The sequence below is a fragment of the Rhizophagus irregularis genome, chromosome 7 (assembly GCF_026210795.1).
Source record: "Rhizophagus irregularis chromosome 7, complete sequence".
Classification (NCBI taxonomy): Eukaryota; Fungi; Glomeromycota; class Glomeromycetes; order Glomerales; family Glomeraceae; genus Rhizophagus; species Rhizophagus irregularis.
This window is the reverse complement of record NC_089435.1, coordinates 2,695,351-2,722,060: the sequence shown is the minus strand read 5'-3', so window position 1 is coordinate 2,722,060 and position 26,710 is coordinate 2,695,351. Positions and strand designations below refer to the sequence as shown.

General features: G+C 26.2%; 5 protein-coding genes across 5 annotated transcripts; 1 reads left to right on the top strand and 4 right to left on the bottom strand.

Annotated features, from left to right (window-relative positions):
• Positions 1-822: 822 nt before the first annotated feature.
• On the top strand, positions 823-3,886 carry OCT59_027379 (uncharacterized protein; the record flags this gene model as incomplete). The annotated part of the gene is made up of 5 exons (XM_066136917.1): positions 823-1,062; positions 1,141-1,210; positions 1,300-1,475; positions 1,549-1,900; positions 1,966-3,886. 5 exons carry the CDS (start codon positions 823-825, stop codon positions 3,642-3,644), a joined length of 2,517 nt encoding a protein of 838 aa, XP_065993353.1. The 3' UTR covers positions 3,645-3,886.
• A 6,124-nt stretch (positions 3,887-10,010) lies between these two features.
• OCT59_027378 (uncharacterized protein) lies at positions 10,011-11,033 on the bottom strand (the record flags this gene model as incomplete). Its single annotated transcript, XM_066136916.1, has 4 exons — positions 10,011-10,020; positions 10,086-10,519; positions 10,608-10,799; positions 11,025-11,033. 4 exons carry the CDS (start codon positions 11,031-11,033, stop codon positions 10,011-10,013), a joined length of 645 nt encoding a protein of 214 aa, XP_065993352.1.
• Positions 11,034-11,868: 835 nt separating this feature from the next.
• On the bottom strand, positions 11,869-13,467 carry OCT59_027377 (uncharacterized protein; the record flags this gene model as incomplete). Its single annotated transcript, XM_066136915.1, has 6 exons — positions 11,869-11,891; positions 12,008-12,178; positions 12,267-12,449; positions 12,720-12,951; positions 13,046-13,233; positions 13,317-13,467. 6 exons carry the CDS (start codon positions 13,465-13,467, stop codon positions 11,869-11,871), a joined length of 948 nt encoding a protein of 315 aa, XP_065993351.1.
• A 618-nt stretch (positions 13,468-14,085) lies between these two features.
• OCT59_027376 (uncharacterized protein) lies at positions 14,086-15,717 on the bottom strand (the record flags this gene model as incomplete). The annotated part of the gene is made up of 5 exons (XM_066136914.1): positions 14,086-14,171; positions 14,286-14,456; positions 14,546-14,731; positions 15,209-15,227; positions 15,307-15,717. The coding sequence occupies 5 exons, from the start codon at positions 15,715-15,717 to the stop codon at positions 14,086-14,088; spliced, it is 873 nt and encodes a 290-aa protein (XP_065993350.1).
• A 2,453-nt stretch (positions 15,718-18,170) lies between these two features.
• Positions 18,171-21,557, bottom strand: OCT59_027375 (uncharacterized protein; the record flags this gene model as incomplete). Its single annotated transcript, XM_066136913.1, has 3 exons — positions 21,456-21,557; positions 20,861-21,134; positions 18,171-20,777 (listed from the first exon to the last, which is right to left on the bottom strand). Exons 2-3 carry the CDS (start codon positions 20,930-20,932, stop codon positions 18,171-18,173), a joined length of 2,679 nt encoding a protein of 892 aa, XP_065993349.1. The 5' UTR covers positions 20,933-21,134; positions 21,456-21,557.
• Between the last annotated feature and the right edge of the window lie 5,153 nt (positions 21,558-26,710).

Sequence of the window (26,710 nt, the reverse complement as noted above, 5' to 3'; positions counted from 1 at the left end):
GAGTTTGTGAAACTTTGTTAAAAATATAAATATATCAGTATTTTTCACATCTAACTTTAAGACGTTACAATTTGTTTAACGAGAAGGAGGAAGTTTCATTAAACAAACTTGCGTAATAAAAATTTTGGAAATTTTGGGAAAAATTGGATCTTAATAAAAATGGAAGATAGGAGGATTGGGTACGTTATAAGTTAAAGTATTATGCTTATATGTAAAATAAATTTTATTTAATAGGTAATTAAAAGTATTTTTAAAAAATATTGGTTTATCTAAAAAACACTATGTATTAAACATTAATTAGCCGGATTCATTTTGCCGGTTCTTTAGATTAAGGTTAGAACTAGAGTTTGGTTCAGGGTAAGGGGATTAGGATTTAAGGAGATTAAGGAGATTAGGGTTAGTAATTTTTCACGAAGTGTCACATCCTATTATTCTGTGGACTTGAAATTTTTTTTTATGTAAAAACTTTAATTGTCGTCATTAATTGTCACATCCATAATATTATATGTAACCCGGCAAAATGAAGGCGCACGCTAATTGATTGGTCAAATATCATGTGATCACTGATTATTTGTGCGATATTGATCATTTTGGAGTACGAAATCCGTCTTTTCGCACACATGAAACATTGAAACATTCTTGCATATTTGATCAACATAAATAAAGCACAACACTTATTTGCACAATATAAATAAACATAACTATTTATGCTCTGGATTTTACGATGGTTTTCCGTTTTTCTTGTTAAAAAAAAAAAAATACTTTAATTTTTGAAAAAACATAAATTTAAATTCCGCAGTAAGAATTTTTCTGTACCCGACGATGTCTAATAACGCTGAACTTGTTAACAATTCAAATGATTTAAATAAATGGATTGAAGAAGCCATTTCTAAAAAACTTATTAAATATTATGAATTTGACCTATTTTATGATATTCAAGAAATTGGTTTCGGTGGCTTTGGAAAAGTTAGTCGTGCAAATTGGAAGAATTCACATAAGCGTTACGCAATAAAATCTTTTTTTAATATCAATGATGCTACAGTTAAAGCAATTATTCGTGAGGTAATTATTAACCATATCTCATTAATTAATTATAAATATCTAAGTTTTTTATTAATGTAATATTTTATTTATTACTAGATTCAACTTCAACGTGAAGTTGATTTTCATGATAATGTTATTCGTTTCTATGGTGTCACAATTTCTAGAGGTATGATAATTGATAAGTTCTAATATTATTTTATTTTATAATATATAATAATTAATTATCTAATTCGTAAAATTTTCTTTTTAAAAAAGAAACTCAAAAAAAAGTGTATTCATTGGTGATAGAATATGCTGAAAATGGTACTCTCCGAAAATATTTAAAAGAAAATTTTGAAAATCTTACTTGGGAAGATAAACTTGATCTTGCATTCCAACTGGCTTATGCAGTATTATGTTTACACGATGAAGGGATCATGCACCGTGATTTAGTAAATATTTTACAATTTATTATGTGTTTTATTTTAATGTTTACTTTATTATAACCTTAATTAATATTAATAGCACTCCAATAACGTGTTAGTCCATCAGAAGACTATTAAGTTAGCAGATTTTGGTTTATCAAAAAGAATTGAGGAAATATCCAACCCTCAATCAAAAACATTTGGATTAATTCCTTATATTGATCCAAAAATATTCAATAGAAAAGTAAATAGTGAAAACCAAATAAAAGTATACTCATTAAACAAAAAGAGTGATGTTTACAGTATTGGCGTACTCTTATGGGAAATATCCAGTGGCAGACCACCTTTTGGTGATGAATTAAATGATCTTGGATTGGCTATGGCAATTTTTCAAGGCCTTAGAGAGAAACCTATTCCTGATACACCTGAAGAATATATAAAAATTTATACTGGTAAATACTGGCAAACTTACAATTCAAACCTACAATTTATGATTAATTAAGACATTTTTTTGTAGATTGTTGGAATATTGAACCTGATAACCGTCCAACTATCAATCAAGTGGTCAATGAATTAAAGGCAAAAATGACAAAAGAAAATATAATTATAAAAGATCTTCACTTACATGATAATAACAAGAATATTCAATCATCAAACAATCAACAGCCAATTAAAATTTCTGAAAATATTGATTCATTACATGGAGATTTATCTAAACTTATTCAAGACTTCAATATGATGAATACAAAAAAAATAGAATCTTCAATATCATTAAGTAACCAATTTGAGAATAGCTTTGATATGATAGTCAATGATATGATTAATCTTCTTGATTATGATAGTATTGAAGAAGGAAAACAAAAATTACTAACTTGTCTTAATAGCCATAATATAACTTTACAAGAATATAATAATTTATTATTAAATAATCAAAATAGCTCAAATTCTCTTGTCTTACTTGGTCAACTTAATTTTTTAGGAGTTGGAATGAGTATTAATAAGCAAAAAGCATTTCAATTAAATCAAAAGGCTGCAGACTTAGGAAATGCATTTGGAATATGTATTTTGGGATATTATTATATAAAAGGAATTGGAACTGATATTGATAAGAAAAAAGCATTTGAGTTATTACAAAAGGCAGCAGATTTAGGAAATTTATTAGGAATAAATGGTTTAGGATATTGTTATCTATATGGAATTGGAACCGATATTGATAAGAAAAAAGCATTTGAACTTTATCAAAAAACTGCAGATTTAGGAAGTGCATTTGGAATATGTATTTTGGGATATTATTATATAAAAGGAATTGAAACTGATATTGATAAGAAAAAAGCATTTGAATTATTTCAAAAGGCAGTAGATTTAGAAAATTCATATGGAATGATTGGTTTAGGACATTGCTATCAAAATGGAATTGGAACCGATATTGATAAGAAAAAAGCATTTGAATTATTTCAAAAGGCAACAGGTTTAGAAAATTCATCTGGAATAGATCATTTAGGATATTGTTATGAAAATGGAATTGGAACTGATATTAATGAGAATAAAGCATTTGAATTATATCAAAAGGCAGCAGATTTAGAAAATTTAGATGGAATGAGTAGTTTAGGACAATGTTATCAATATGGAATTGGAACTGATATTGATAAGAAAAAAGCATTTGAATTATATCAAAAGGCAGCAGATTTAGGAAATTCATATGGAATAAATAGTTTAGGATATTGTTATCAACATGGAATTGGAACTGATGTTGATAAGAAAAAAGCATTAGAGTTATATCAAAAGGCAGCAGATTTAGAAAATGCAATTGGAATATTTAATTTAGGATATTGTTATCAAAATGGAATTGGAACTGATATTGATAAGAAAAAAGCATTTGAATTATTTCAAAAAGCAGTAGATTTAGGAAATGTGGATGGAATGAATAGTTTAGGATATTTTTATCAAAATGGAATTGGAATTGATATTAATATAAAAAAAGCATTTGAATTTTATCAAAGATCAGCAGATTTGGAAAATAGTACAGCTCAATATAATCTTGCTATGATGTATGAGAATGGATTAGGAACTGTTAAAGATATAAATAAAGCAATTTATTGGTACAAAAAATCAGCTAAGCAAGGATGTCAAGATGCTCAAAATAAATTAGAAAAACTTAGGGAAAAGAATCTAACCGATTCATGTAATGTAATTTAAAAATTTTTTTATTTAAATTTAGATAAAACTAGCTGTAACCCGTCGCGCTGCGCCGGGATATATATTAATTGCATATTATAGTAATATGTATTGAAAAGAAAATTCTGATTTATGTTTAGAAATTTTGTTACTTATATAATACTAATTTTGTTTGTAATTAGAAATTGAAGAATTGAAAGTAAATAAATAATTCAAAATAAAACAAATAATAAAATTAAATAAAATAAAAATTTAAAAAGGTGAAAAAAAAACCTAAGAAAGGGGTCTGAAAGGTAGTCAGTACCTTTAGAAAAAATTTTTTTATATAGAAAAATTCTTTTACATATTAGAAAAATTTCTTGAAGTAGTTATGTAGATTTGTATTTATTAATATTGGACTAACAATTTAATTTTTGTATAATACTGAACATACAGTATTTATATTTACAATATTTACAATACAATAATGTGAGGTATGTTTATAATATGATTAAATTAAAATAATTTAGTATTACAATAACTTAAACAAATGTTGCATTATAGAATTTATGGTTTAATTATATGTTTACAGACTCATCGCAAAATTAATTAAATGTTACAAAAAAAAAAAAAATTTCTCATCACCAAGAATACCATCATATGAATGTATTATTACAGAAGATTATATCATAGTAATCTATTTAAAAAAAATTTATACCAAAAAAAAATTTCCATTATCAAATCTATTGTTACAAAAAAAAAAAAATATTCTTATCACCAAAACTTATTGTTATTACTAAAAAAATCGATAGAACTATTACTTAATAGTATTAGAATGACGCCAATCAAAAAAAAAGTAAATTTTTTTTATAACCGAGAACTAACTATTACTAATTAATATTAGTAAATGTCAGTACCGAACATAAAGAAAGACAAAGTCCGATCTATTGTCGGAAAAAAAAATCTGAAAAAATTTCTAAATTAAAAAAAAAATCCTAAAAAAAAAAATAAAAAAAATTACTAATTGTAAAAAAGAAGAGCGATACTGTTTTTAAAAAAATTTACAATTTATTAACTTAATAAGTTTAATTGTCTATTACTTATTAATATTAGCAAAACTTTAATTACCAGAAATAAAAATAATTTAAAGTATTTTATATTAGTAATTTTTCAAGCGTAGACAAATCATGTGGCAGCTAATCTAAACGTTAGGTTACACAGGAATTTTTTTAGTATTACTAACCTAATATGGAATAGATTAGGCGCGGCAGATCATGTGTTTCATATTACACAATTCAAATTATTTATATACGGTAATCTAAACATGACCAATTTTTTTAGTTATATAGATGAAAACATTACTAGGGTTATTATTTATTTATTTATTGTTATTTTGCCAATATTGCTAATAATTTTAAAAATAAAATTTATTGTGATAAATTTATAAAAATAAATAATTATTAACAACTACAAACAATACATGTGCTGTTATTTATATATAAATTCGTAATACTAAGAAATTAATTATCTTTTTATTGATCAGCCTATGTCTATTAGGATTATGCTGATTTTGACAGACTGATATTTATGTTAATGTTTAAATAATAAATATACAGTATTTGCAATCATATCGACTATAAAATTAATTAATTTATTATTATTAGAATTTTTAATATCCAAATGTATATTTTTTGTGTAATATTATCGTATTAGTAAATTTAACTATCAGCATGATCTTGTTTAGGTGTATAAAATTTTACTCTACTACACTTGGATGGGAGAACAAAAACAGTTATCAATAACATTTCATCTATCCATGTGTACCATTCAGAACATGTGACAAATTATCTGCGTAACTAGCCATTATAATATTCACTAATACTGGGATTCATTCCTAAAAGAAAATGACCGCATGGATTAACATTCATACTTACAATTGATTGTTATTAACAATGAACGAATAAGAAGCGTGGTTGAGAGAGAAGTAAGACGTTCACTGGAGATATTAGGTACGTAATAATGTACGACCCTGTCATTGATAACAAACATTTATATGTTATTATAATTACCAGGCGTTGTTGAGACTTTAGTCCAAAGGGTGGCAAGAGTGTAACTAAGCGAAGCTCACATTCAGGGCAAAGCCCACTATTATACAAATAGGACAAAAATGAGGTGACTTTAGAGCAATCTTTGTACTATACAGTGTAATTCTTAATAACGTTAACCGTTACTATAAGACTTAAAGCTACCACGCCTCTCTTCAAGTTCCTCCGGAGTATCTCCTTCAGGTAAACTATCCTCTGGGTATGAAGCAGAGGTTTCGGTATATTATCCTGGGTCTCAGACTCGTACTAGGCGGGCATTTGTACTGCAAGTGCGGACACGTTACAAAACGCCTTATAATTCGTGAGGCACACGCAGCTTTAATGGAAATTACAACCGTTCTTAGGGACACAAAAATCCCCCATTTGTTGGATAACTGAACTCTCCCCTATTTTTCGGTTTCTTATCTATGCCATCGTTTGCCATTTCATAAATCCGCAGTAAAAATCAGATGTTTATGGCTTAAGAGATTTGGGAGTTATGTTCTATTCAAAACAAACGGCATTTGTGGTCCACTACTTATGGAACTGAAATAAAACGAAAACGTTCCACTCGCATAGATGATAGAAAGTAATGCTTGAGACATACAGTGAAAATTTCAGGGTGCTCGGTATTCTGGTGTTTTTATAACAATCCGTTTCAAGTGCTGACACCGGTAACGCCCATTCCTACAAAAAAAGAAAGAGAACTCCAGAATGTCTGACCTACATGAAAGAAAAGAATTATGAAGCGTCTGATGAAAAAGAAACCAAAACAACAAAATAAATCCAAAACTGACCTACAAAAAAGAAGACTCTGAAGCAACAAAACTGAAACAACCTACAAAAAGAAAAGAATCTGAACCCAACTTACAAAAAAAAAAGAAAATTTGAACTGACCTAAAAAAAGAAAAAATCCTGAACCATCCTACAGAAAGGAAAGGACTCCCAAACTGATCTACAAAAAAGAAAAAAAAAACTGAATCTTCTCACAAAAAAAAAAATCTGCTGGCCTATGAAATAAAAAAGGGATAAATATAAATAAAAAAGAAAGGGGAATAAAGAATAAATCAAAAAAAAATATTTTTTTAAAAAGAGGGGTAACGAAGTTAGTAAAGTTAAAAAATTTTTATGAAGAGGAAATAGAAAAAATTTTTTTTTAAAAAAAAAAGAAGAGTGGAAATAAAAGAATAAAATCAAAAAAATTTTTCTTTTAAAGGAGAGTGACGAAAAAAAACTTTTATAAAGTGAGGTACGAAAAAAAAAATTTTTTTTTTAAAAGGGGGGTGACGAAAAAAGAAGAAAATTTTAGAAAAAATAACAAAAATAAGACGAGAAAAGAGAAAGGAAAGGAAAGACAGAAAGGAAGATCGGAAGATCAAACTCATCAAAGTAAGGGTTTATATAAACAAGTTAACTGCATGCACATGAATGTTCAACCAATACGTTGCAAAGTGATACACAAAGGAAAAACCCAACGTTTAACAAAGAGGCAAAGGCATACATAACGAAGCGTGAAATACGTGTGCAATTAGTTTGAAACTAAAGTTCTGTAGTCATCAACAGTATCAATATATTTTTAGTGATACGGAATTGTGCATTTTTCCGTATCCTATTATGATACGTTATTTCTAAGGAAAAAAATCGTATAAAAACTTTATAAAAAACGTATCCAATTTTTTTATAGGGAATAGTATTATCCAAAAGAATATTTCCACTGTGGAAATCATCATGAATTAAATTACTTTTATGTAAATTTAGAAGTACACTTGCAATTTTGATATTTTTCAAGTGGATTATATTTTTTTTTATTAATAAATTAGATCCTTCATTTGCTAAAGGCATTACTATCGATGTTTCTGGACCTTGAGTTATTCCAAAAATGCGTACAGTTGACAAAGCATTTGAACTCACACATTGTAAATGATTTTTCATCTAAAAATTAAGTTATTTATCAAAATAAATACTAATATTCGAAGAATTTATTTTTCATTTTTATTAAGTGGTGACTTGACATTTTTTTCTTTTGCAATTTCATAATCCTCTTGGACACTATTACCAAAAGTTATAAACCCATCTAACCAAATTGCCTTATAAACCACCATGAGTTAGATATTCGATAATTCTTAATCTTTTAAAGGAATCTATTCTATAAAGTCACGTTGACTGTTAATGAGCCTCTTGGATAAACTTGCAATGTATTTATTTCCGCTAGTCTAATTCTGTTGTAATAATTTGCCAATGCAAGTCAGGCACCTAAGACCAGTATTTGGTCGTTTACAATTAAAATATATGTTATGTATGCCATTAATACAGTATTTAAAAAAACACTGAAATTATGAAATTCCAACGAAGTTATATTTATGTTGGTTGATTTTCAAACAAATTAATCTATATAAGGTCATCTAAATAAAAATGATTGGCTTTAGAGTTTCGATCCGTAGCGGTTTTATCCGGTTTTTATCCGGATACCGGCTCGGTTAATTTAGGTTGGGACCACCAAAATTAATAAAAATTTATGGAATAATATTATTTTAATTCTGGCCGAAATTATAGTCCACTCAAAGCCGAAATTTGTAACCTTTTTTAATCATAATCCCACGTTAAAATATTTGAGGTTTTATCCGGATCGAAACACTAATTGGCTTATCGTGTATTACACTAACGGAGTTAGTTTTAACTTTATAAATTTTAAATTTCGAAGAATTACAAAAGAGAAATCTATACATAGAATATGTTTACTCTAATTAAATAAATATTTTCAACATATTATATCATATTTTTGAAATAGGACTGTTCAGATTTTATTTATTTTATTTTTAATACTGTATTCATAAAAAAAAAAATAAATTAAATAAACTAAGATTTTTGTTGTTTATTATCAACAAAAAAAAGTTTATATATTTATATATATGAATTTAGAATTATATATATTAAATTGTTGCAAATTTTATATCTACCTACTAGTAGAAATACACCATATTTTTATTATCAAAAAAATCAAGTAATCTAAATAAACAATTTCAACTTTGAATAGTCCTGCTGATTCAGTTTATTCTACGCTAAAATTTTTTGCAATACAAAAAATAGTTACGAATATAATATAGTCAATTGCCTACTTTTTAATTAGAAATTACCACATTTAGCATCACTATTGATCTACATCCATCATGTTTGTCATCAAATTTAAAGCTGAAAATTATTTCTTTTTTGTGGATGAAACGCCATCAATTTTTATCGCAGAAATTATAGCAGTGTTTGTGATATGTCTAATTATTTATAAAAATTTTAGATTTAGAGGTTAAAACTGTCACTATGATAGAAACGTGGTACAAGTTATATTAAAGCTGAAACGCTAGATGGAGTTGGACGCTAGTTGAATTCATACCAGATTTTTTGTGATATCTGATCATTAATTTGCACCGATAATGTAAAAAGTTATTTTCATGGTACATCAAAATGGCAGATAAAGTGTTATGGTTATCTGACTTGCAATTATTATCATTGGCAAATAGCATTGTAATTTGTAAATACTGTAAAATTATGAAAAATAGAATAAGTGATAATGATGATTAAAATTTTTGTCGTACATATTGTAGTTAAAACATAAAGTTTTATAGTAGTACATTTTAACTAAAATTTTCAATTAAATTTTATGTATATTTTTGTTAATTTCGGTGCACTTTAATTAAATTTGACTGTAAGCTTTACCTATTTTTCTAGATAAGGTTCACTATATAAAATTTCTTGTATTCTGGGATCCTCTCATTAATCAGAAATTATAAAGTTATCTAAGTTGAAAATGTTAAAAAAGTATAAAATTAAAATGTTTGAAAAGTAAATTACAGTAATAAAAAGGTTAAAAAAATTTGGCATAATATTTTTTTTTTTACCTAAACTTTCACTTAATAATGTTATTTCATTAATAATTCCTTTTTTTTCATCTATTACGAATTTAGTGCTTAATTCTTCCTGAGATAAAATTTCATTTATTTTTGCAGAGTAATTTATTTTTCTGCTTGTGTAGCAAGATAATGGATGATTCTTAGTAATTAGTTCATTACCTAAATAAATATTTTAATAGACTTTTTATAATAATTTGATAAAAGAAATCCGAATAATTAAATGAAATAAAAAATTTTATAACTCACTAGGGACAGCTATAATTTTATTACCAAAGTCTTTCGGATAATAGTTATACCAAAAAAAAATGATTTGATTTAATTCATCAGCTGTTGGCCTTTTATTAGGATCAGAATCCCAACACCTCTTCATTAATCTTGCATAAACTGGCAATGTACCTTTAACGATTTCTGGTCTCAAACCTTTACAAATATCTAAAGAAAGATTAAAATCATGAGGTCTATCGTTGAAAGTAGGAATACCAGATGTAAATTCCCACATAATAATTCCAAAAGAATAAATATCGGCTGCTTTAGTATATGGTTTACCACGTAATACCTCTGGAGCCATATAAGGAATCACTCCATAAATTTCATTCGAATTAATAGTTTGATTTACTGGTCTACTTAATCCAAAATCACTTATATAATTTATAGAGGCAACATTACTACTACAAAGGATATTTCCACTATGGAAATCACCATGAACTAAATTACGTTTATGTAAAGTTAGAAGTGCATATGCAATATCCGCTAAATCTTCATATTTTTCAAGTGGATTATATTTTATTATTAATAAATTAGATCTTAAATTTCCTCCATTCATTAAATTCATTACTATCAGGTAGTTCGATGTTTCTGGATCTTGGGTTATTCCAAACATGGGTACTGCTGCTGCATTTGAACTCAACATACATTGTAAATGATTTTTCAACTAAATATTAATCAAATATAAATAAATAATAAGTTATTTTATTAAAATAAATGCTGCACATGTTTTTTTTTTTTGAAAGAAAACTTACTTCATTTAAGAAATAATCACTAATATTTGAAGAATTTTTTAAGCTTTTTAATGCAACGCGAATTCCCTCTTTTTCATTTTTATTAAGTGGTGACTTGACATCTTTTTCTTTTGCAATTTTATGATCCTCATAATTAAGTGGATTACGATGTCTTTTGACACCATAATTTATATATCCATCTAACCAAATTGCCTTATAAATGGTACTGAAACCGCCATGAGCTAAATATTCAATATTTCTTAATCTATTAAAAGGAATCCATTCTATAATTTCATAAGAATTATTTGCTTTTAGTTGAGCCTCTTGGATAAACTTGTCGATGTATTTATTTCCGCTAGTCCAATTCGGTTGTAATAATTCACTAATGCATTTTCGGCATAAATCACCGGTTTTTGGTCGTTTACAATCGAAACATACGTCCAACATGTTTAAAGAACTGAAACGCTGAAATTACGAAGTTATATTATTTATATATGTTGATTTCAACAAATAACCTAATAAGGTCATCTGGATTATCATGTATTACATTAACGGAGTTAATTAATTCCGAAGAATCACACGAGAATATCTTTTATTTTACATAGAATATTTTTTTATATCTAATTAAATAGATATTCTCAACATATTATATCATGTACTATATCAAATGTTGTTAAAATAGGACTGTTCAGATTTTATTTATTTTTATTATTATTATTCCGTCATTTATTCATTAAAAAAAGAAAATTCAATAAACTAAGATTTTTATTGCTTATTAACAAAAAAGTTTATATATATATTTAAGAATTTAGAATTATATATAATAAATGGTTACTAAACTTTATATCTACCTATACGAAATACACCATATTTTTAAAATATATTATTAAAAAAAAATAGAAATTTTTATCTACATAGTAAGAGTTGATGATTTTCACGGCTGCGCCGTGAAAATCATAATATTTATACGACACGTGAAATAACTCCGTCCAGTGATGGGAAAAAGTGGAAAGACTATAAAAACACGTGAGCATGAAAAATATCATCAGAAACATTACAGGCATGAATATATCATCAAAAAATCACTGGCGACCAATTAGTAAACATGAGATAATCTAGAATAAATAATTCCAAACTTTCACTAGTCCTGATTCGGTTGATTCTTCGCAAAAAAATTAAGAAAAAAAAAAATTTTTTTTTTGCAAAAATTAATGGTACAAAAAAATAATAAATAATTACAAATACAATATAATCTCAATTGTCTACTCTTTTAAAATTTTCTTTAATCGGGAATTCTAAAGTTTTCTAAGTTGAAAATTTTTTTTTAAAAAAAAGTATAAAATTAAAATTTTTTGAAAAATAAGTAAAAATTATAATAAAACATGTTTAAAAAATTTGGTATATAAATTTTTTTTTTTTACCTAAATTTTCACTTAATAATGTTATATCATTAATAATTCCTTTTTTTTCATCTATTACGATTTTAGTGCTTAGTTCTTCCTGAGATAAAATTTCATTTATTTTTGCAGAGTAATCGATTTTTCTGCTTGTGTAACAAGATAATGGATGATTCTTTGTAATTTGTTCATTGCCTAGTAAATAAACGGTTTAAAATAAATAAAGTAATCTTATAATAGATAATAATTTTCAATAAAGTCATTCAATTCTTTTTTAACTTACTAGGAATTACCCTATCATTCTCGTAACATTTCGGTAAATAATCATACCAAAAATAAATGATTTGATATAATTCATCAGCTGTTGGTCTTTTATTAGGATCAGAATCCCAACACCTCTTCATTAATCTTGCATAAACCGGCAATGTACCTTTAAAAATTTCCGGTCTCAAACCTTTACAAATATCTAAAGAAAGATTAAAATCATGAGGTCTATTGTTGAAAGCAGGAATACCAGATGTATATTCCCACATAATAATTCCAAAAGAATAAATATCAGCAGCTTTAGTATATGGTTTACCACGTAATACCTCTGGAGCCATATAAGGAATCACTCCATAAATTTCATTCGAATTAATAGTTTGATTTACTGGTCTACTTAATCCGAAATCGCTTATATAAAATGAACTATAGGAAATATTACTATTTAAAAGAACATTTCCACTGTGGAAATCACCATGGATTATATTACATTCATGTAAAGTTCGAAGTGCATTTGCTATACGCATTAAATTATAGTATTTTTCAAGTGGATTATATTTTTTTATTAATAAATTAGATCTTAAATTTCCTCCATTCATTAATTCCATTACTATCATGTAATTCGATGTTTCTGGATCTTGGGTTATTCCAAATATGCGTACTGTTGACAAATCATCTGAACTCAAACAGTGTAAATGATTTTTCAACTAAATATTAATTAAATATAAAATAAATAATAAAGTTATTTTATCAAAATAAATACTGCATATATATATTTTTTTTTAAAAAAAAAAAACTTACTTCATTTAAGAAATCATCACTAATATTTGAAGAATTTTTTAAGCTTTTTAATGCAACATGAACTCCCTCTTTTTCATTTTTATTAAGTGGTGACTTGACATCTTTTTCTTTTGCAATTTTATGATCCTCACAATTAAGTAAATTACGATATCTTGCGACAGAACTTATATACCATCTAACCAAATTGCCTTATAAATGGTACTGAAACCGCCATGAGCTAAATATTTAATATTTCTTAATCTATTAAAAGGAATCCATTCTATAAATGCACCATAACTGTTTACTTTCAATTGAGCCTCTTTGATAAACTTGTCGATGTATTTATTTCCGCTAGTCCAATTAGGTTGTAATAATTTGCTAATGCAAGTCAGACAATAAATACCAGTTTTTACTCGGTTACAACGGAAACATACGTCAACCATGTTTAAAGAAACACTGAAATTACGAAGTTATATTTATGTATGTTGATTTTCAACAAATAACCTATATATCTGAATTATCATGTATTAGTAATACATGATAATCCACATTAACGGAGTTAATTATTCCGAAGAATTACACAAGAAAAATTCTTTTATTCTACATAGAATATCCAACTAAATAGAAATTCTCAACATATTATATCATATGTATCAAATGTTGCTAAAATAGGACTGTTCCGATTTTATTTATTTTATTATTAATATTCATTTATTCATTTAAAAAAAAAAATTCAATAAGATTTTTATTATTTATTGTTTATTAACAAAAAAAGTCTATATATTTAGGAATTTAGAATTATATAGTACAATAAATAGTTACAAATTTTATATCTATCTATGCGAAATACACCATATTTTTAAAATGTATTATTAAAAAAAAAAAATCGAAATTTTTATCTATAAAGTAAGTAATCTAAAATAAACAATTTCAAACATTCATTAGTCCTGATTCGGTTGATTCTTCGCAAAAAAATTAAGAAAAAAAAATTTTTTTTTTGCAAAAATTAATGGTACAAAAAAATAATAAATAATTACAAATACAAATATAATCTCAATTGTCTACTCTTTTAAAATTTTCTTTAAATCGGGAATTCTAAAGTTTTCCTCTTTTAAAATTTTCTTTAAATCGGGAATTCTAAAGTTTTCTAAGTTGAAAATTTTTTTTTAAAAAAAAGTATAAAATTAAAATTTTTTGAAAAATAAGAAAAAATTATAATAAAAGATGTTAAAAAATTTGGTATAATGTTTTTTTTTTTTACCTAAATTTTTACTTAATGATGTTATATCATTGATAATTTCTTTTTCTTCATCTATTACGATTTTATTGCTTAGTTCTTCCTGAGATAAAATTTCATTTATTTTTGCAGAGTAATCGATTTTTCTGCTTGTGTAACAAGATAATGGATGATTCTTTGTAATTTGTTCATTGCCTAGTAGATAAAGGTTTAAAATAAATATAGTAATCTTATAATTGATAATAATTTTTCAATAAAGTCATTCATTTTTTTTTTTAACTTACTAGGAATTTTATTCCTTTTATTCTCGTAACATTTCGGAAAATAATCACACCAAAAAGCAGTGATTTGATGTAATTCTTCAGCTGTTGGTCTTTTATTAGGATTAGAATCCCAACACCTCTTCATTAAACTTGCATAAACTGGCAATGTACTTTTAACAATTTCTGGTCTCAAACCTTTACAAATATCTAAAGAAAGATTAAAATCATGAGGCCTATTGCTAAAAGCAGGAATACCAGATGTAAATTCCCACATAATAATTCCAAAAGAATAAATATCAGCTGCTTTAGTATATGATTTCCCACGTAATACCTCTGGAGCCATATAAGGAATCACCCCATAAATTTCATTCGAATTAATAGTTTGATTTACTGGTCTACTTAATCCAAAATCGCTTATATAACATGGACTATAGCTATAATGTATAAGAATATTTCCACTGTGGAAATCACCATGGATTATATTACATCTGTGTAATTTTAGAAGTACATATGCTATACACGCTAAATTATAGTATTTTTCAAATGGATTATATTTTTTTATTAATAAATTAGATCTTAAATTTCCTCCATTTATTAATTCCATTACTATCATGTAATTCGATGTTTCTGGATCTTGGGTTATTCCAAATATGCGTACTGCTGACGAAACATTTGAATTCATACATTGTAAATGATTTTTCAACTAAATATTAAATATAAATAAATAATTTTATCAAAATAAATACTGCATATGCTTTTTTTTTTAAAAAAAAAAAACTTACTTCATTTATGAAATCATCACTAATATTTGAAGAATTTTTTAAGCTTTTTAATGCAACATGAACTCCCTTTTTTTCATTTTTATTAAGTGGTGACTTGACATCTTTTTCTTTTGCAATTTTATGATCCTCATAATTAAGTGGATCACGATGTCTTTTGTCACTAGAAATTATATATCCATCTAACCAAATTGCCTTATAAATGGTACTGAAACCGCCATGAGCTAAATATTTAATATTTCTTAATCCATTAAAAGGAATCCATTCTATGATAATTTCATCTAAATTTACGTTTACTTTCAATTGAGCCTCTTTGATAAACTTGTCGATGTATTTATTTCCGCTAGTCCAATCCGGTTGTAATAATTTGCAAATGCAAGTCAGACAATTACAATAGAAACATATGTCAACCATGTTTAAAGAAACACTGAAACTATAAGATAAATTATTTTCAACGAAAATATATTTTATATTTTTTTAATCATTATCATACTATATTAAGTAATCTAAAAAATGGTATGGGCTTCTATTAACAAGGAATAAGTAAATTTTTACCAGATTTGGATAAACAACGTTTCTAATTCTAGTATATAGTTTACTTATATATAAGGTTTGTTTTATTGATTTATTACTTTTAATGCAAATCACTTTAAGACATATTTTTGGTTTCTTTTTTTATTTTACCATTTTAAATTAAAAATTTCGAGACTTATTATTTACTCAATATAGTATTAAATGAATTAAAACGAAAAAAACTCAACAGTTATTTTGAAACACAATAATCAGAAATTCATATGCTTGTATTACCAAAAAACCAAACTTGTCTCAAAAAGAATTATATGATTTTTTACAAAAATATTTTAAATAGAAAATTATACATTTACTAAGAAAAATATAAAAATTTGTAAATGATTGAAATGATTGTTATTGATATGTTAGCCAGAATTTAGGTTAGTTCATGAAAAATTATATACTAGGACGATCGAGCTTTGTAAATAATTTAATGGCGCAGATGCGAATTAAGAAATGATAAGTTTTAATAATACAAAATACAAACATAATAATATTGATGACAATAAGTATGAGATAAAAATAAAAATTCCTTTTTCAAGATAATTCTAATAAATGAATCTCACTCATCATCAAGAAACACGTATTCCTTAAAATGTCGATTATTAAAAGTATTGTTTTGTATTTATTTAAATGCGTCAAATAATGTACAGTACACTATAGTTTTATTTTAGGGAATATACAATAAAAAAAATTATATTATACTTCTTATACTCGTTATTGTAAAATTTTCTTTTAAAGTGTAACAAATAAAATATATATAAGGCTTAAGGTACGAGTACAATTACATAATTTTTGCATAACTTGGTACAATCCAGAAATTACACAAGTGTTTCAAACAATTCTAATAATATATTGACGATCAATTAATTTCATTTAAAATGGTCCTAACTATAATTAATATATTGTGTTATTATTATCATCGTATCACTTGAATGAATTAAAAAAGTAGTTTAAAATAAAAAATAGTATTATCACTTTAATTAGTTAACACATAAATATGTACGTGGCGAACTGGCAATAATTAACATGTGTTAATCATTAGTTTATTTGCGTATTATACATTACGTACGTCTGATAACTGTACGTCTGATGCCGTACCATTTTCTTTTTCTTGACCATTCATTCCATACTTTTTAATTTCATCCTTTAAGATACTAATCTTATTATATTTCCTTAAATTGGATTCATTGACTGATAACAAACCTGTTAAAAAACATGTTATGTACTGATTGTAGTGATGATTTTTTGGTGTTCATCAGTGATTCAACACTTCAACCGCCGGGTTGTTACGAGCTATAAAAGTTTGATTCTATATGTGACGTTAACGTAGGAGGTTCCAGATCTCGTACATATTCTTAAATCTTTGTCTGTGATTTCAATCTCACGCCCTATTGTACTTCTATTGTACTTGAATGACAGGAAGCGTACCGATTGATTCCGATCACGAATTTTAATACACGTGGAAATGAATCAACGACACTACAATCAACAAACTAACTGCTAATGTAACAATCTTTCCTTGTAAATCATGTATGCATGCCTGAGGTGGCACTACACCAAAGTATCTTTTACTAATTTTTGATAGGATACGATAAAAATGTTGATCTCGCCCAACTGACGAGTGACGACACGGTTAAAGACGACGAAAAATCAATTATGATAAATTATATAAATAAAAAATGAAAAATAATATGAATTTATGTACTTTATATATAACAATTCATTTTATTTTATTTTTTCTCGTTTTTTTTTCTTTTTTTTTTTTTCTAAAAAACATCAAGTAAAAATCAATAAAAAAAAAAATGTTGTAATATTTGTGTATATATACAAAATATATATTTTTAAAAAATGTTAATTTTTTTTTTTTTTTTTGTATAAAATGTATTTAAAGAAAATAGTTTATATGTATATTCTTTTATAAAAATAAAAATTCTAATAATAGAAATCAAAAAAAAAAAAAAGAAATAATATGTATAATTTTTTTATATGACAAAACAAAAAAAAAAAGGATAAAAAAAAAATAAAAAAAAATGATAAAGAAAATAAAGAAATAATAAATAATACAAAAAATTTTTTTTTCAAATAAATTTACAAACGAAATTTTTCGAATTTTTCGTACAATTTTTTTTTTTCATAATAGTAAAATAACAGTAAGAAATAATAATAATAATAATAATAAAACACTTTATACAAAAAAATTATATAATTCATCAATCACTCTTTCTTCCTAACCTTCGCGGAAAAATTGTTCATCTCATTAAAACCTTCCCGTCACGTATTAAGTATCCGCAATTTTAAAAATTGTCTTTATTGTCGTCATTTAAATTTTTATCGTTTTGAGCAAATTCCACTTTACTTTTTAGATTTTGAGCAAAACTATTGTGAGGATCAATAACCAATACTACATTAATATCCAATAAAGCGTAATCATACATTTCTAATGAATAATAAACATAACTCCTTTCACATAACCCAAAAATATTATTAGGATCTCTTAATAAGGCCTTATTAAAATCTATTAAAGCCTCATCAAATTTACCAATTATCCTATATACACTACCACGATTTAATAAAGCTTTATTCTCATATTTAATATTATACGCTCTATCTTTAGCGTTACGTAAACTACTTGTTAAATCTTCTAATGCTTTTGTATAACATCCAAGGGAACGATATAATGCACCACGAACCGAAAGTGGATAACACCAATTTGGTTGTAAATCCAACACCCTATTTAAATCTTCTAAAGCCTCATCATATTTTTCCAAAGTGAATAGTACTTCACCTCTATAACATAAAGCCCAACTATTTTCAGGTTCAATCGATAACGCTCTATCTAAATCTGATAAAGCTTTATCGTATTTTCCAAGAGTATTATATAAAGCGCCACGTGTTTCCAAGGTAAAAGCGTGATTAGGATCATATTCTAACGCTTTATCCAAATCAATTTGAGCTTCATAATATCTACTCAACATATAATAAATAGCTCCACGATTCGCCAAAGCGAACACACTAGAAGGTTTTAATTGTAAGGCGTAATCTAAATCACGTAAAGCTTCTTCATATCTACGAAATGTTCTATTTAAAGCACCTCTACTCTCACGCGCCAGTAAATTATTAGGTATAAGAGTTATGGCATTATCTAAATCATTTAAAGCTTCGGCACCTTTTCTTAACATTCTATAAACTTCACCACGACTTGTTAGAGCAAAAGCATTACCAGGATCTATTTCAAGAGCTTTATCGAAATCTGTTAAAGATAAGTCAAAACATTGAATTAAACGATACACTTCACCTCTACCCCTTAATAAGAAAGCATCATTAGGTTCAATACTTAATGCATGATTAAGATCGTTAATAGCGGATTGATAATTTCCAAGTAAACGATGTATTTCACTTCTATGTTTAAGTAAAGATAAATTATCCCTTTCTAATTTTAAAGCTTCATCAAAATTATAAAGTGCTTCATTTAAATTTCCTAAAGCTTGATAAATTTCACCACGATTCTTATGACCAAAAACAGATTTAGGGTTCAATTTTAGTATATTATCAAAATCCATTAAAGCTTCAACATTTTTACCCATTTGTCTAAAAAGGGCACCCCTCCTTTCTAACGCTAAAGTATTATTTTCTTCCCTTTCCAAAGCACTATTTAAATCAGCCAAAGCCATATCAAATCTACCTATAAGACGATAAACTTCACCACGATTAGCCAAAGTGGAAGAAGTATTTCTAGGATCCAACATTAAAACATTATCTAAATCATCTAAAGCTTCAGGGAATAATTTTAAATTACAATAAACTTTTGAACGACGAGTTAAAGTATAAGAATTATTTGGTTCTAAATTTAAAGCAGAATTAAAATCACTAATAGCCTCAGCATATTTTGCCAAAGAACAATTAACTTCAGCTCTAGCCCTAAAAGCGAAAGCATTTTGTTGTAATTTTAAGGATTTTGATAAATCTATCATGGCCATATCAAATTTTTCCATTAATCTATAAACTTCACCTCTTAAAGCGTAAGCTCTTGGTTTTTGAGGATGACGTTGAATTGCAATACCTAAATCTTGTAAAGCAGAATTCCATTTAAACATTTGATGATAAGCGTAAGCCCTATCACATCTTGCAGAATAAGAACCGGGATGTTTATCCAATACTCTCGTATAATATATTATTGATTCATGAAAATTTTTTTGTTCCATCAATTCATGAGCTTTTGATAGTTGAGGATTGTCTTTTTTTGATTTTGTAAAGAATTTCTTTAATTTAGTTTGATGATTATTCTGAGTATTTAAATCATTATTTGAAATATTTAAGGAGGACATTTTATAAGGAGGAATTTCAGATTTATAATTATTATCAATGGAAGAAGAAGAGATGGTAGTATTATTACTATTTGTACTAATAGTATTATTAGAACTACTACTACTACTGCTATATTGTTGATGTTGATGTTGTTGATGATGATTTTGATGATTATGATGATTATGATTATGATTACCGCCATTACCGCCTATCCTACTAAAACCACTAAAAGTAGATTTAGTAAATTTACGACTTATTACAGGAACTTGATTTGTAGTAGAATTAATATTAACAAATGTTGTTGTTGTAGAAGCACCACCAGTACTAACACTACCATTATTATTAATGTTGACGTTGAGTTTTTTGTTGATGTTGATGTTGTTGTTGTTGATGATGGATTTATTGATGTTGAGGTTGTTTAGACTATTATTGACGTCGCCAAGGCTTTTATTAAAATTGTCGTCATTTAAAGGTGAATCTTGTGTTAGAGAAGATGATAATGATGTAACGAATGGTTGTGATGCTTGACTATCAGGTTCTGATGCACGACGTGGTCGAATTAACATAGGATTTATGACTTCGGGACTACGATAAAACTACGAAAGTAGACGCAGCATGACGTAAATAAAGGAATATGATAATAATAAAATGTAAAGGAAAAGATGATTAGATAACTTACTTCATTTGCTTCATAACTTGAATTTCTTGCAATCGAAGTTGTATGACGTCTAAATTGTCTTACTTGTTCCATTTTTGTACACTATCAGTATGAGTAGGTGTAAGTGCGGAATAATTACTTTAAAAATGTGGAATGAATATCGATATATCGACTATGGACAATATCGACTATGAAAGTAATATCGACTATGAAGATAATATCGACTATGAAAGATATATCGACTATGAAAGATATATCGACTATGGAAGATATATCGATTATGGAAGTATATTGACTATGGGATTAAATACAATATCAACTATTAGAAAATATATATATAAATTTAAAAAATAAGGTTTTTATTTATTTTATTTTATTTATATAGAGCAAAGTTATTATTTTTTTAAAAAAAAATCCAATATTTCAAGAAAATTTTTCGTTGTATTCATAAAAATATTATACTTGATAGAAAAGAAAAGAAAAGAAAAGAAAAAAAAATAAATTTTTTTAATAGAGGAAAGAAAAAATAAAATAATACAAAATATATATTTATTTTAATACATTCGGAATGGTTTTTTTATTTTGTTTTTTTATCGATAAACAATAAAATACATACGTAAGACGTAAGATAAGTAATTGCGGAACGTAAAAATTTTTTAAGATTTGTGAATGTTTGTTTTAAAAAATCGTTTTAATAATAAAATGTAGTGAAATTGTACAAAAAAGAAAAAAAGTGTGAAATAAGTTGAAATAGTTACAAAAAAAAAAAAAAGTGAAATTTAAAATTTTTTTTTTTTACTTTAAATAATATAAAGGCATCGTTCATCCGATTAGAAAAATAAAAAAAGATACCAAATAAGGGTAAATTGAAAAATATAATAATTTTTTTTTTTATTTGGCTTAGGGCGGAATTTTAAATACTTTTTTGATATGCTATATTTAATCTATAGTTGCATTAATAAACCTGATTGTTTTATTTATAAAGGACCAAAATTCCCTAAATGAATAATAAATCAGGTATTTTAACATCATCATTTTATTTTTAATTACATCAAATGATTTTTATTTATTGAACATGTTTTAGATCCTGATGAATTAATCTTTTGGAACCTTAAATTATTAAATAACAATGAAAATACCGAAAAAGTAAAAGGAAAAAAAATCCGATTACTAAAAGGTTCAAAATCTATTAATAGAATGACAGGTTTGGAAATGATACGAGGAGATTCTTTACCGTAAAAAAAAAAATTCCGAAAATATGAAAATATTTCTTAATGCAAAACATTACAAACAAATCATATATTTCCCTGTAATAAAAATTACCAAATAAAGTAAAGTATTTTACGCAGGTTTATTTAACAAATATCTCTTATTCAGGTAATCAATACATTTTTCTTTTTCCAATAGTATTATAAAGTTATATTGTAATTATTAACTTAAATTTTTGTACGAATATATTATATGCACGTCAACAATTTACTTTAGTTACATTAAAAGGCATCAAATAATTTTTTATCATTTCTTCATTTTCACATTTTTTTTTTTTTTTTTTTTTTGACTTCGAATTTAAGAACTAAAAGAAGTTTATATGTATTGTAAATCGGTTATCGCCAAATCCGGAGTTTTCACGGAGATAAAAAAAAAATAATGTATAAATAGAAAAAAATTCACAAAAATAATAAGAAAAAAAATTTTTTTTTTTTCTATTAATGGTCCCCGTTTGGGTTTCAAATGTGTTACGATTTAATTGATTAACTTATAATGGTTAATTTAGGTTACACTCACATTACATTATTTATTCTGATAATTTATTTAGTGACTGATTTCTTTATGATAAATTGTACTGCGTTGTGCTAACATAATAAGGAACTTTTAAATGCTTATTAAAAATCCGAACACCGAACTTCCGGGAAATCATTATGTCATTTTGATCGTCTTTTGTATTACGCTTTATTATGTAAATAATATTCGGTATTATGTATACACCGATGTTTTTTAGGTGCCGTCGGAATTGCCGAATTGAAATTACGGTATTACGAAATGTTGTATTTTACCCTTTAAGATCATCATCATTATAAGACTTACGGATTACAAATTATCTATGGCATAATTGTGTAATTTTTGTATATTTGGCATTTTTAAATAATTACGGCATTACGGCGATTTAATATAAGCTTCATATGCCATAATTAATTCCGACGGCAAGTATACACCGATGTAAATTACTCCACCGGTATAAAAAAAAGTATAAAAAAGTATAAAATCCATCGGTGTATCGTTATTCCATGGGTATCTAATAAATACTCCATATACTGCTGTACACCGATGTTCCCCTGGCATTCGTAAAAATTCCGTGAAAATGGTACATTCACGGATATTTATGGATATTCATGTTTATAGAGATGAAAATTTTCATGATTTAAGGCTATAAATTCCATGAAAATGATACATTCCCGGAAAAAAACATGGAAATATAAAACACGGATCAACATTTTTTACAGTGAGTAATTTTAGTTACATTCTTTCAGTTAATAAATCAAAATATCTGTAATATCGGCAAAAATTAACTTGGTGCGGGCCAGGTGATAAATATGTAGTGTTGATAAATTCGTTTTATACAAAAAAATGAACTAGATTATTGTATATTAGTTAGTTCAATGACATCTATTGCATTAAAAATATAAATACTAAATTATCAGTTTCATCGTAAAAAAAAGATAATGATCCAGTCGTCATTTTACCATGACAAACTATAATGAATTTAGTCTGGTAAAGAAGTATAATCACAACAAGAATTACGAAAATTTATTTTTTGCATAATGTATTTATATCGTGAATTCTACTCGGAAAATTATCCGGGAATTTTGTACGTTGTCGTTACCTTTCTTTACCAAAATAAATCTCATTGATACGCAAAAATGAACGTAAAATCGCAAAAATGAACGCAAAATCGCAAAATGAATACAAAATAAGGGATATAATATAATCATTTAATAAAGTTGAGACAAAATCTAGAAATAAATAAATATAACGCCAATCAATTTGAAAAATTATTTTGCAAGAAGTATTCTTTACTCTACATACCGTATCCTTCAAATAGTATGTTTAAAAGATTTAAAAATTTCAAAAAATGACAATTTAAATACTTTGAATAAATACGAACAAAAAAGGTTTGTGTTCCAATTGTGAACGACTAAAAACTGATTATAATTGGCAATAGTAAAACATTTTAACATGATTTTATTAAATGAACTAGTGAAAATAAATACGTTAACAAATTTATCCAAGAAGCTCAACTGAGTGCAAGAAATCGATTTGAAGGTATAGAATGGATTCCTTATAATAGATTAAGATATTTTACTGAGGGTGGTTTTAGCACCATTTATAAATTTGGCTAGATGGATTTATACTAAAAATCTAAAATGGTGTAATGAGATCCAAACACCCTATAAAAAAAGTCGTTCCGTGATTTATATTATGGGCCGCCGTAGACGCAAAAGTATATACAAAAGTTATATATTTTTGTATATTCAAATGATCACTTTTGTATATTTAAATAATTTTTGTATATACTTTTTGCGTCTACGGCAGCCCATATTTCATAACAAAGTTTATGTTAATCTAGTCATATTTATTTAAATCTATTTATAGACAATGCACTAATTACCAAAAATCGTTCATTATCTTGTCATATAATCAGAAAAATCTATTACAGTTTATATAACGATATGAGGAAATATCGTTATATCAAAGTTATACCGATATTTATATGTCCTCACATATAGTGGGAAAATAAAATTTTATTGGTATATCAAGTTTTTAATAGTATATCGGTATATCGAGGTTAGACTGTATTCTGCGAATCTGCAAGGGTTTACCACAAAATCCTGACAACTATAATATCGACAGTCTATAATCTTAATACAATAATCTCAACAATCCCAACAAATTCCGGTTGAATCAACATCCCGATAGTCGTAAATTTAACAGTTAAAATCCAGAAGTTATTTTCCAATAAGTGTATAATTTTTAAAAACGCTGTGGCGCAGGCGCAGTATCGTGTCAAATATATCGTTATAATTTGATTAGTATTTTAAAACGCAAATTGTTTTCATATTACCGAAATTGTTTTAAATGAATCATAAACTGACTATGATGCACGAATTACATTACCATTTCAAATTTGTCATCTTATTTTTCATAAATATAATTTTCTTCAAATAATTGAGCCACATCATTTGCTTCAGGAGACATTTTTGATTTTAGGATATTAATTAAACACTATTCTGAAGGTAAAATGCAAAGGTAAAATAAATGTCATAGCACGAGATTGAAAAGTTCAACGGTTGTCTTTTAAATTAGAAACAATCGCATTGAAAATTAACGTTAACCAATCTCAAATTTATCCGGTTGAATTTCAGGGTTTGACTTTAGATCATCAAGACTGTGACTATATCAGGATTTTAATTTAAATCGGGATTTGAATTTCAGACTGTCGATATTATGGTCAGGATTTTTGGGAGATCCATCCTTCAAAGCTAACCGAAATTTTATTATATCAAGAAGAATTAAGTTCTAAATTCATAACAGACGAAAGAAAACGGATGCTACAATGAAACAAACTTTTCGTAATTTTTTTCATATTACAAACATAATTTAATTATTTTATTTATTTATTAGAAAAATGTATGATTTATTATTCAAAATTAAGTAGTAAATTGTTAATAAATATTTCGTATCTTTTTTTTTATACTGTAGATCCTTTCTAAAGAAAATGATAGTGGGTTTTCTTTTCTGCTCGGTGAAAATGTCGCATTCTGAATCTGAGAACCTATGTAAAAAAGGATGGAATTAATTTTTTTTTATTAGTAGAGTTGTTAAATAATGATAAATTAAAAATTGATTGAAAAATAAGAAAAATGCAATGTAAATTATATAATTATGACTCATGACTAAATTATGATTGTTATGAATAATGTTCAAATTGTTACAGTATATGCCATTAACGTGTAAGAGAGTTAGCTTATTTATATCACTTGTTTAAGAGCATTTTTTCTTTGAAAGAAATTTTTATCAATGTCAATCCATCATGATTTCCCGTACGTATATTATTTTTCAATCTGGATTGACCATTAAGCTATGATTCTCAAAGGGATAATGACCTACACTGAAGTATCAAATAGGAATAGTGACCGAATCCTGGTTCTGTTTCTGCTTGCATAATATATCTCTCAAGACATTGGCGGTGGAAAAGGTAATCGGAATTTTAGGATTACTCTTTGGAAAATACTGCAAGGATTGAGTTTCGGAATTCTGCTGGGGATAGTTGAAATCTCTTGATTTCGAAGATAATTTAATGCAAGTACTTCGAGTTGAGAAGGCTCAGAAGTATCTGTTTGAATTTCAGAAGCGCTGGTCAAAAGTTCGCTGATTATAGTGGTGGATGATGGTTCACTGGCTATAGTGATGAATTGTAAGGAGAAATGAAATAATAATCTCTCTCATCCACTTCCTACAATCCTACTTATACATTCTCCGATTTGAAAAAAAGTAATATTAGTCCGAAACATTAGAATGAGAATCCCGAAATTAACGCACCTATCTCGTTCTCATGCACTAAAGGTCTGCAGATATAGTTGCATAACAAGCCAGATCTTCGTGGGCAATCTAATTTACTGATCATGAATTAAGATTTCATCTATTAATACACGTTCTTTAACGATCAGAATATTATTAGTGTACATAATCGATAGGAGGTCCATTACTGCTCTATTATCCATATCGTAAAGTAAGCTTTTTATTTGCATTAAAAAAAGCTGTTTTTTTTATTATTTTGCAATATAATTATATAGAATTATTATCTATAGTAGT